This window comes from Cherax quadricarinatus, chromosome 1, assembly GCF_038502225.1.
Source record: "Cherax quadricarinatus isolate ZL_2023a chromosome 1, ASM3850222v1, whole genome shotgun sequence".
NCBI classification, from domain to species: Eukaryota; Metazoa; Arthropoda; class Malacostraca; order Decapoda; family Parastacidae; genus Cherax; species Cherax quadricarinatus.
In genome coordinates, this window is record NC_091292.1 from 53711111 (window position 1) to 53722816 (window position 11706).

The 11706-nt window shown below is 39.9% G+C and overlaps 1 protein-coding gene across 1 annotated transcript in view; it reads left to right on the forward strand.

The window, feature by feature from the left end:
• LOC128705131 (kinetochore protein NDC80 homolog) overlaps nt 1-11706 on the forward strand; it is a gene marked incomplete at its 5' end in the record, with an annotated part of 74970 nt that overhangs the window by 54042 nt on the left and 9222 nt on the right. The window contains 1 exon segment of the mRNA XM_070082267.1: nt 415-539. Within this exon segment, the coding sequence (XP_069938368.1) occupies nt 415-539 (125 nt within the window).

An 11706-nucleotide genomic window follows, 5' to 3' on the forward strand; every position in this document is an offset into this window, starting at 1 on the left:
TGTTTTGCAGTAGTCCTTAAGGAAGAGTGCATCTAATGTTATTCTAGTACTTTGTCTTTTAACCAATCCTTTACATTGTTGGAGGGCGAGACAGTGAACCCTGTACTACAGATTGTTACACGGGCAGAGTACTGGCTGCATAGTTTTCACACAGCCATTATAACCTATGAGTCATCAGTATTTGTTTTGCAGCATATTTGCTGGGATGAAAATGGAACCTTTTTTTATGACTGGAATCAGTGCCCTGTTACAGCCTAGTTAGAAATTGTTTAAATAGGTGTGAAAGAGTGGCTGTTTTTTCTGTTAGGCTATCAAATGAAGACCAGTAGAATGATTGTAATGGTTCATACCTTTGACTTGTGTTTTTATGAAATTTTTTAAAATTTTGTGTTAAAAAATGTCTTAATGCCACAGGAACAAGCATTGAACCAGGAAAACGAGCGATTGCACCAGCTGATTTTAGAAGCGCGCAAAGCTCGCAATGCTAGCAAGAACTCCCTTTATCAAAAAGAATGTGAACTTGAAGATTTAAATAATGGGTAAGTTGTCAAAGATTAAGCACAGTATTGTACATTAGTTTAAGAAACTAGAGCAGTGCTATTTAGCATTTTTGGCATGGTTATCCTTTTAAGGTGAAAGGCTCCTGATCAGAGAAACCTGATCTCTCCTCTATCTCTAATCTAATTACACCCTATCCCTCCCTCTTTTGGTCTCAAATGTAGATATTTCCCTAATGTAAAATTCCAATCCTTGACAAAGAAAGAAAAATCACTGTCCAACCTTGGTCCTGCATCTTAGGGCATGCCAGGTGGCCCAGCATTTATATCTTGGGAGGCCATCTGATGGGCCCTACTAGAGGCTGCCTGCAGTTCCATTAGTGGCATGTGTAAGCGCAAAATGACTGCTGTTTGTTACAGTTCTCCATCCATTGTTAGCTGAAAGTTTTGTGCTTTTCTGAACAGGCAGTTTTGCTAAGCCTAGTTAAGCTAATTCTGGAGGTGAAGCCGTGTTGTGGAACACCAAGTAGAGTACCTGGGGGTTGTTTGGTAAATAAGTGTCTTGGTCTGAAAAGTAGCAGAAAGTTCAATGTGGACAAGGTTAAAAAAACTGCAGTAATCATTCCTTTCGAAGACCTCGTACCTCAGGTAAAGACTCATCACTCCTAGGAACTAATGGGCATGGCAAGTACACTATGAGAGTACACGAGTGTTAGAGGCCCTCTCCTTTTCAGTGTCCTCCCTGGCTGTCTTCAAGAGGAGACTTAATAAGGTTCTTAAATCCATTCTTGACTAGTTGAGCTGTGGTTCAATGTTGGACTGCATACAGCCAGGTTGATCAGGCCTTAATCCACAGAGGGGCCTGGTCTGAGACTGAGCTATGGGAGTGTTGATCCCTGAAAACATCCTTTGGGTGGGGGGGGGGAGTTAAGGGCCACATTGAGCCTTACTTCCCAGTGTCTGGGAGGTGTGTATTGCCCGAAGCTGACCGGCGAAAGGAAAGGTAACAGGCGTTTCTTTTACAAATATAAATGGGAACAAAAAGTTCCCAATCTATACCTAGTCCACAGGGTCCAAGATTTTAAAAAAATAAAAAAAAAACTTTTTCGTAGGAAATGGAAGTAGTTTGTTAGACGATGTATTGGTGGATAAAAGGTTGATGGGTAGCCTTCAGGATGTACATGTTTATATAGGGGTAACTGATGTATCAGATCATTCTTTAGTTGTAGCTACAGTTAGAGTAAGAGATAGATGGGACAAAAGGAAAATGGCAACAACATTTAAAGAGAGAGGTGAAAGGGTATAAACTAAGGGAGGAGGAAGCTAGGGTGAGATATAAGCAACTATTGGCTGAAAGGTGGGCTAGTGCAAGTATTGAGTAGTGAGGGGGTTGAAGAGGGTTGGAATAGTTTTATAAAAGCAGTTTTAGAATGTGGGGCAGAAGTTTGTGGTTATAGGAGGGTGGGTGCAGGAGGAAAGAGGAGTGATTGGTGGAATGATGAAGTAAAGGGTGTGATAAAAGAAAAAGCAGGCAGATGATAGAGTGGGAGAGGCACTGTCAAGAAATTTTGCAGAAAATAAAAAAAAATTTGGAGTGAGATAAACCAGTCAAGAAAGTTAGTAGATGGGGAGCTGGAGGTATTGGATTGATGTCAGGAATATTTTGAGGAACTTTTAAATGTTGATGAAGAATGGGAGATGATAATCTCATACACTGGCCAGGAAAGTATAACGTCTTTTAGGAGTGAAGAGCAGGTTGTGAGTGTGGGGGAGGTGCGTGAGGCATTACGTAGAATGAATGGGGGTAAAGCAGCTGGATCTGACCGTATCATGACAGAAATGTTAAAAGCAGGGGGAGATAGTGTTGGAGTGGTTAGTATTTTTGTTTAATGAATGTAAGAATGAGAGGAAGGTACCTAGGGATTGGCAGAGAGCATTTATAGTCCCTTTATATAAAGGTAAGGGAGATAAAAGAGATTGTAAAAATTATAGGGGAATAAGTTTACTGAGTATACCAAGAAAAGTGTATGGCAGGGTTATTATTGAAAGAATTAGAGGTAGGACAGAGAGTAGGTTTGTGGATAAGCAAGGCAGCTTTAGAGTGGGTAGGGGATGTGTAGATCAAATGTTTACATTGAAACATATATGTGAACAGTATTTAGATAAAGGTAGAAAGTTTTCATTGCATTTATGGATTTAGAAAAAAACATGATAGTGGATAGGGGAGCAATGTGGGAGATGTTGCAGGTATATGGAATAGGTAGTAAGTTACTAAATGCTGTAAAGAATTTTTATGAGGACAGTGAGACTCAGGTTAGGGTGTGTAGAAGAGAGGGAGACTACTTCCCATTAAAATTAGGTCTTAGACAGGGATGTGTAATGTCACCATGGTTGTTTAATATATTTATAGATGGGGTTGTAAAAGAAGTAAATGCTAGTGTTGGGGAGAGGGGTGGGATTAAACTATTGGGAATTAAATACAAAGTGGGAGTTGACAGTTACTTTTTGCTGATGATACTGTGCTTTTGGGAGATTATGAAGAAAAGTTGCAAAGGTTAGTGGATGAGTTTGGAAGGGTGTGTAAAGGTAGAAAATTGAAAGTGAATATAGATAAAAGTAAGGTGATGAGGGTATCAAGTTATTTAGATGAAAATTTGGATATCACACTGGAGAGAGGGAGTATAGAAGTGAATGTTTTCAGATATTTGGGAGCTGACGTGTCAGTGGATGGGTTTATGAAGGATGAGGTTAACCATAGAATTGATGAAGGGCAAAAGGTGAGTGGTGCATTGAGGTATATGTGGAGACAAAAAATGTTATCTATGGAGGCAAAGAAGGGATTGTATGAAAGTATATTTGTACCAACACTCTTATATGGGAGTGAATCTTGGATTGTAAATGTTGCAGTGAGGAGGCAGTTGGAGGCAGTGGAGATTTCCTGTCTGAGAGCAATGTATGGTGTAAATATTATGCAGAGAATTCGGAGTGTGGAAATTAGGAGAAGGTGTGGAGTTAACCCTTAGGCTGTTGCAACCCCAAATCCTAGTGTCTAGTAATGTTGAAAAATTTTTGGAAAAAAAAAAAAAATATTTTTTCTTATGAAATGATAGAGAATCTTTCCTGATGGTAATGACACCTTGTTCTTGTCCAGACCAGAGCTTTGGTGAGATGGGTAAGGAAGAAGGATGGGTAAGGATAGAAATTTTGGAAAAGGGTGGGAGGGGGGAGAGAGGTAGGATATAAAAGGTAAGTGGCCCAACCACTTTGGTGTGATTTAAAAAGTGTACATGAAATGATAAGATATTCTTTAAGGGGTATAAGACTAACTCATCGGAGTCACATAGATATAACAGATATATAAGTACATGACTCTGAATTGGTAGTAAATATACAAGTTGCAATTTTTTTTTGCGATTGCAAAACGGATATTTATGCGACAATGAAGGCTATAATTTTCTGGCCAGTTTATAGAATTACGTGACGATGGCTTCTTACAGGTGGTGTCCAGCCATAGTAAATAGCATAATTTTTACATTAGATTGTTATATAAGATGTCTCCCTAATTGGGGGCGATGATGTTCTCAGTATACATAGAAGGGTTCTGGTGTTACCCAATCTTCTTCATCAGGGAGGTTGCTCAATATCATGGGTCGATGGTAATAAGCTTTATGTATAAAACGACGGACCCTCTGTGGGAGAGTCATTCTTTGAGTCCTGTGAGGAGGAGTATTGATGATATAATCCATGGTATTTACCACTTGTAAAGGATGTTCTCTATCTGGCATGTATAGTTCTTGCATTGTATAGAGTTGTTTCTTTTTTAGGGTGTCAAGGCGTACATTTATGGCAGTAATATCTTGTTGTATGTGTAAATCTGCCATTTTAACTCTCTCTCTCCTCCTGGTATCGGTAATGAAGCGAAGAGCTCTATTCTGGACCCTTTGTAACCGTAGCATATTTGTCTTTGTTGTTAATGACATTGGGACACAAGGGTATTCGAGTATAGGTCTTATTAACATTTTATACAGATGTTTTTTGACATGTTGAGGGGCTTGATGGAATTGAAAGACTGCTAAGACCGGCTTTGGCTATGTTGATCTTTTTAGTTACATGAGATGTTGAGTGGAGCAGCCTGTCTATTTCATATCCCAAAATCTTGTTAGGGTTTCTAATGGCTACAGGTGTACCTCTGATGGAGATACCCCCTTTATCTTCAATTGTTGATGCAAAACATCCTATCGTGCTAACAAGGACCTTGTCAGGATTAGCCGTAATTCTCCATTTCTTTTCCCAATTAGATGTTCGACGAAGTTCAATATTCATTTTTTCTATGACTCTCTCGTACTTGTATTTTCCTGTTACCGGAGTTGATGAGACGACATGAATAACATCATCTGCAAGCTGTCACAATTGTATCATTAAACTCTGGTTGAGGAAGGTCATTCACATAAATGTTGAACAGAAGTGGACTGAGACAAGAACCTTGTGGGACACCAGCTGTTGGTATAAAAGGCTCTGTCGACCTGCCATGAAAGGTGGGAATGATTTTTCTTCGAGTTAAGAAATTATATATTACTCTGAGAAAAGTCCAGTTATGGTCTGGTAGGTCAATGAGTTTGTATATAAGGCCATCATGCCATAAGCTATCAAAAGCTTTATGAACATCTCTGGTGGCAATTAAGGCAAGATTGCCCTGATGTTTTAGACTTGCTACAGTATCGAAAATAACATTTATAGCATGATTGGTACCTCTATGTGTTCTAAAGCCAAATTGTTTTTCAGTAAAAAAGTGATTAAACTCCATATAGTAGTTCAATCTGTTGGAAATGACTTTCTCAAGAACTTTTCCAGTGACTTCAAGTAAAGATATAGGTCTATAGTTCCCAGGTTGGTGGATGTCTTTATTGGGCTTACCAAGAAAGATCATCCTTGCAGTCTTAAAAACCACTGGAAATGTCCTGAGGCCAAGATGGCATTAAAGATATTTACCAAAGACTGTTTACAATTTCTGGGTAGGAACTTTATTTGTTTCATTGTTATTCCAGAGAGGCCAGGGGCTCTATTTCGCATTCTTCCAATAACCTGACTCGTCTCTAGTAATGTAATAGGTCTAGTAAGTGGGTGGGTATCTTCAAGAGTTGAAGTATCGATGGAAGGTAGTGGTTGTAGATCATCCAAGTTCTCATCTCTCCATTCATTTACCAACTGATAATGATTATTGTTAAATTGACGACTGTTATTGTGGGAAAGAATTTTCTCCCATACATCACCCATCAAATTAGCCTGGTCCTGTGGATCGTCAAGATTAATTTCAACATCTTCATCATCCTCATCAGTGAAGGTATGAACTAGGTAGTTAGGAGCCTTGTGCTTTGCCCCTAAAAGTTGTCGGATCTCACTCCAAAATTTTGCTGGCTCACGTTTATACTGATTAGCTTGAAGAACTAGCAATTTCCATAAGTTCCGTTTGTGATGACTAATCATGTTAATTAATTCTTGCCTTAATCGGTGCAGTGTAGCTACTGGTGGTTGTCGCGTTTGAAGATGCCTTCGACATTCTGCTTGATAATTTCTCAAGTTGTCTCTAATTTCCCTAGTAGGTTTATATTGTTGGTATATCTTTGTGGAAGCTAATTGACAAGTTGCATTAGTAGCTTCAATTATTCGATTATGCAGGGACCTGATTGCATCATCAATTGCAGTTGAAGGTAGATTTTCCAATGACACAATTTCATTGTCACCCAGAAATGCCCTGAAGGGGTCAAATCCTAGAGTGTTAAGATTGGGTTTAGGAGGTACAGGGATTCCAGGAGATATACGACAGTGAAAGATGTCACAGTCTCTGTTTGTCAGTACTATATCTGGTGTCCCTGGATGAGGTCCAATGTACGATTTAAAGAATGGGCCTTGAAATGACAAGTTTTTAGCTGTCATGATATTAAATAGTTGTTTTCCTTTTAAGTCACCCAGTGGAATACCAGCTCCACAGTTGAAGAGGGCAGGGTGATGAGCATTAAAATCTCCCACTAGAATTGTTGGAATATTTCTGCTTAATATCCTTTGTAGAGGAATTGACTCTATATATTGTTGTCTCGGGGGAAAATATCCAGTTACTATCACTAGTTGTCCATGAGACGTCATTTCTATTGCAAGAATGTTATCTTCATCAACATAAATATTTTTAAATGTATAGCCTAATTTAACTAAGATGGCTACACCACTAAAGGGTCCTCTCGATTTCTCCACAGTAGAGTAACCACGTAATTTAATATGTTGATCAACTCTTGCAGCTGTCTCGTTCAAGAGTATAACATCGGGATTGTAATTATGTAGTTCAACCTCAAGGAGGTAACGGTTATTAAAGAAATGTTGAACATTAAGTTGGAAAATTGTAATCCCCATTATTTCTTGCACTTTGCTCGTGTACTGCGGTCTGAACGCCTGCAAGTAATGTCATGTTTGTTATCCACACTATCCCTGCTGGACTCGTCAAGGGGAGGAGGGAACTTCTGCGTAGTTGCTTGTGTATTAAAAATGCCATCATCTTCACTAGAGGTGGTAATATTAACAGACTCATTAGCATCGTTAGTCATCATCAGAAAACTGAGGTATGATATTCCCAGTTACAGGAAGCAGAGGCTCGTGAGAGTTAATGGGAGATTGTGGAGGCTCCAAGGGAAAATTAGGTAGGCAAGGTGAGTTACCCTGGGAAAGTTCCTGTTCAACAGGATCAGCTTCAATAGCGGGAGAGTAGGCACCAATTTCTGGGGCATTATGTTCAGGTGTTGACTTACCGGGTTGAGGGGAGTTGACAACCTGGGTATGTGAGGTGGGCGATCCCTGGGCCAGGGATGACTTAGGCTTATTTTTAGATGTAGAGTAGGGTACATATTTCTTGTCATGCGAAGGCTGGGTCATAATAGCCTTCACATTTTCTGGGATAGTGATGGGAGTGATCCCATTAGCCATTAACATATCATTTAAAACCTGAGAGCAGAGTTGAATGTCACCACCTGCTATGTCTTTGGCCATCATATACATTAGTTGTGCTCTCGTCATATCCCCGGCTGTGGATACCTGAGACATAGGAGATGAGACTGAACCTTGTTGTTGCGTTTGTGTATGTTGTAGGTGAGGGTTAGATTGGGGCGCTCCAAGAGGGGCAGAATTCCAAACATTGGAACCATTGGTAGAGACCTGAGGAGTCCCACTTGATCCAGGCAGAGCTGGGAAGGAAGTTTGGGACATCGTTGGCGGTGTCTGGGGAGTGGTGGTCTTAGAAGTGGACAGTTTCTTGGCTTCAATAATTTTCTGCATTTCCTTTTTTCTTTGAGGACAAATAGCAGAAACAGCATGATGTTTTCCATTGCAGAGGACACATTTGGGTGTATTTTTATTATTACAATCTCGATAAGAATGTTGGCCAGAGCAAATGCTACAAATCTGCCCTTGAGTACTGCATTTGTTGGTGTTATGACCAAAGGCATAACACTTAAAACATTGTGTCACACTGACAAATCGTTCAAGAGAGATTTGGTCAGGTGTACATCTGGTGCCAAAACATTTGAAGCCATTTTGACACACAAGTTTGGCCTCCTCAGGTGTCTCAAGTATTAACTTTAAGGTTACCTTGTTGTTGTTATGATTAGAGAATTTATGTGCTTCTACAGCCCTAAATTCAGAATTCTCTGTATTAATGTCCTCAACAATTTCATTCGCTGTGCTATGTTTCATGAAACTGTTGATTCTTGCCACAAACACAGTCCTCTGAACTTGATAGCTCTCAAGTGCAACTGAGGTAACACCAGAAGTCTTCAGTTTTTCAAGGACATCATGCTTCAGCAGTTGAAGTAACTCTTCTTCAGAAGAGAGGAGAAGTACTGCTCCAGCGTGGGTTTGAAAAACATCCACTGGAGCAACAGTTGAGTTCGAGCAAATACATGCTAGAATTTCTTTCATCGACATTTGATTTCCATCAATACGTAATCTTACTCGTATCCTCGCCATGATGTCTAGGAAGGAACATCTGGCAGAGGAATTTCTTAACAAAAAGGGAACTTTCCTTGATGTTATACCAGCATCCTATTTCAGCTGACTTATGAAGGTCAGCCCCTAAGATAGCCTACCCTCGAGTGGTGAGGGGGAAAGGGCCCAAGGCAAAGCTCGGCCGGATTTTAAAAAACCACATGGGCTACCGGATGGTCAAAATGCCTTGTGTTAACTCGCCAAAGCGAAGTTGCCAAAAAAGAAGAAGATAGGAAAGTCAGAAGGATAGCAATGTATGTAGTGTGTTAGTGTGTGGGCCAGTGTTGATGTTTGGGTGAGGGGAGGATGGGGAAGGGTTGGGGGATGGGGAAGAGAGGGGTGAACAAGCAAGCAAGTCACCGCCTTACCCTCTTGATGGGATGGGGCTCGAAGTGACTGCAAGCAAGTTTCCTCTCAGCTCTGGTGAAGAACTACTCAGGATAACCCAAGAAAAATCTCGAGCAACAGTGTTCAGAGTTGCTCAGCTGAAGAGCAGGAACGACGACGTCTTCTCTCCACGGTGGCTGGGCTGCTTCCTATTTTCGGTAATGACACCAAAAGTATGAAATTTGATCGAAAACTCACGGAATTATGCTCTCGTGAAGTTAGCCATCTCGGTGATATATACGCATCAGCGATTTTGCTGACTTTGAGCCCTATTTTCGGCCAATTCCATTGTTCCAGTCAACCAAACTCCATTTTTTCTATCAATTGAATACAAGAAATCGCCCATTTACCAATTTTAACTACCCAATAAAGTGGTCAGAAATTGGCAATTTGGCCAATTTCAGGCAAATTAAAAAAGATGCCATTTTCAAAATAGGTTCCAGTATAAAGAATGCAGACATTCTTGGCACTAAAATAATATATCCTCTTTTCATTAGTAATGTCTCCAGGCCCCTCTTATATTACTCTTGCTCTCTATTTTGATTTTTTATTCACACAAAAAAATAAAGATTTACTGTTATGCAGACTACTGCATTATTGTAAAAATGGTATAAATAATGTCAGTGCACTAGTGAAAGAAAACTAGTCTTCCCAGTTGACGTGTATTGGACGTGTGGTGTGATTTGCTTGCTCTTGAACATTGGTAAAAATCGAACATTTCCGCTATTTTGAGCTCAATTTCAAGATCGTTTTCATCATGAAACTAATCAAAATCATCTCAATTTCTGTAATATGTTATCCATTCTATCAAATTTGACCAAGAAAACTAAAATACAACCATAAATACTATAGAAAAATACACCTCAAAGTCGGCGTTTTAATCCAAAAACGCAGTCGGATTATTTTTTTCTCTCGTATGCTGCAGGATCTTTTTTATACAGTGCACACTGACCACACAGACCCATTCTCTTTCTTGTGGGCCTACCAGCTTTCTCCTGCTTGATTTGAAGCCGCTAGAATTATTGAGTACATATTCGTCTGAACACTGGCTCGTAAGACATATATATATGGCCGAAACAGTCAAAGGGTTAATAAAAGCATTAGTCAGAGGGCTGAAGAGGGGTTGTTGAGGTGGTTTGGCCACTTAGAGAGAATTACTCAAAGTAGAATGACATGGAGAGCGTGTAAATCTGTAGGTGAAGGAAGGCGGGGTAGGGGTCATCCTCGAAAAGGTTGGAGGGAGGGGGTAAAGGAGGTTTTGTGGGCGAGGGGCTTGGACTTCCAGCAAGCGTGCGGGAGCATGTTAGATAGGAGTAAATGGAGACACACGGTTTTTGGGACCTGATGAGCTGTTGGAGTGTGAGCTGGATAATATTTAGTGAAGGGATTCAGGGGAACCGGTTATTTTTATGTAGCTGGACTTGAGTACTAGAAATGGGATGTGCAATGCCTTCACTTTAAAGGAGGGGTTTGGGATATTGGCAGTTTGGAGGGATATGTTATATATCTTATACGTATCTGCTTCTGAACTGCCGTATCTGGGCGCCTCTGCACGTAGTGATTATGTATGAGTGAGGTGAAAGTGTTGAATGATGTTGAAAGTATTTTCTTTTTGGGGATTCTCCTTCTTTTTGGGCCACCCTGCCTCAGTGGGAGACGGCCGAGTTATTGAAAAAAAAAAAATATGAAATTTGATGGAAATTTGACGAAATTACACTTGCGAATTTTACGATATTTACGCATTGGTGATTTTGCTCACTTTGAGTCCTGTTTTAGACCAATTACATTATTCCAGTTGACTAAATTCTTAGCTATTTTGCTAGTGTTACTATTATATTATCGATTGAGCACAAGAAACTGCCCAGTCAATTATTTCAACTACCCAATAAAGTGATCGGAAATCAGTAATTTGGCCAATTTCAAACAAAGTTCAAAATATTCCAATTTCAAAATAGGGTCCAGAATAAACAATGCAGGCATTCCTGGCACTAAAATAACATTTCCTCTGTTTATTTCCAGACTTAACATATGAATTCCATTTTGATTTTTTGTTTACATAAAGAATGGGATAGTTTTAAAAATAGTGTTAGAATGTGGCGCAGAGGTTTGTGGCTATACGAGGGGAGGTGCAGGAGGAAAGAGGAGTGCTTGGTGGAATGATGAGGTAAAGGGTACGATAAATAAGAAAAAGTAGCTCATGAGAGATTTGTACAAAGCACAAGTGATACAAAAAAGGGCACAGTATATGGAGAATAAAAGAAACATGAAGAGAGTGGTGAGAGAGTGCAGAAGGAGCATAAATGATAGTGGGAGAGGCGCTGTCAAGAAATTTTGCTGAGAGTAAGAGTTTAAGAAGCCTAGGGGAAACAAATGAATTTGTCAGTTAAAAACAGAGTAGGGGAGTTAGTAGATGGGGAGCTGGAGGTATTGGGTAGATGGCAGGAATATTTTGAGGATCTTTTAACCCTTCTAGGGTCCACACGCCATCTCAGAGACTTGTTCTCAGGGTCCCCCAAATTTCAAAAAACAACAAAAAAATTCTTATGAAAAGATAAGAGAATCTTTTCCCGATCATAATGACACCAAAAGTATAAAATTTGATGGAAAACTTACGGAATTATGCTCTCGCGAAGTTAGCGGTCTCGACGATGTTTACGCATCGGCAATTTTGCCCACTTTGAGCCCTATTTTTGGCCAATTCCAGTGTACTAGTCGACAAAAATCATACCTATTTTGCTATAACTCCATTTTTTCTATCGAATGAGTACAAGAAACCACCCATTTACAGATATCAACT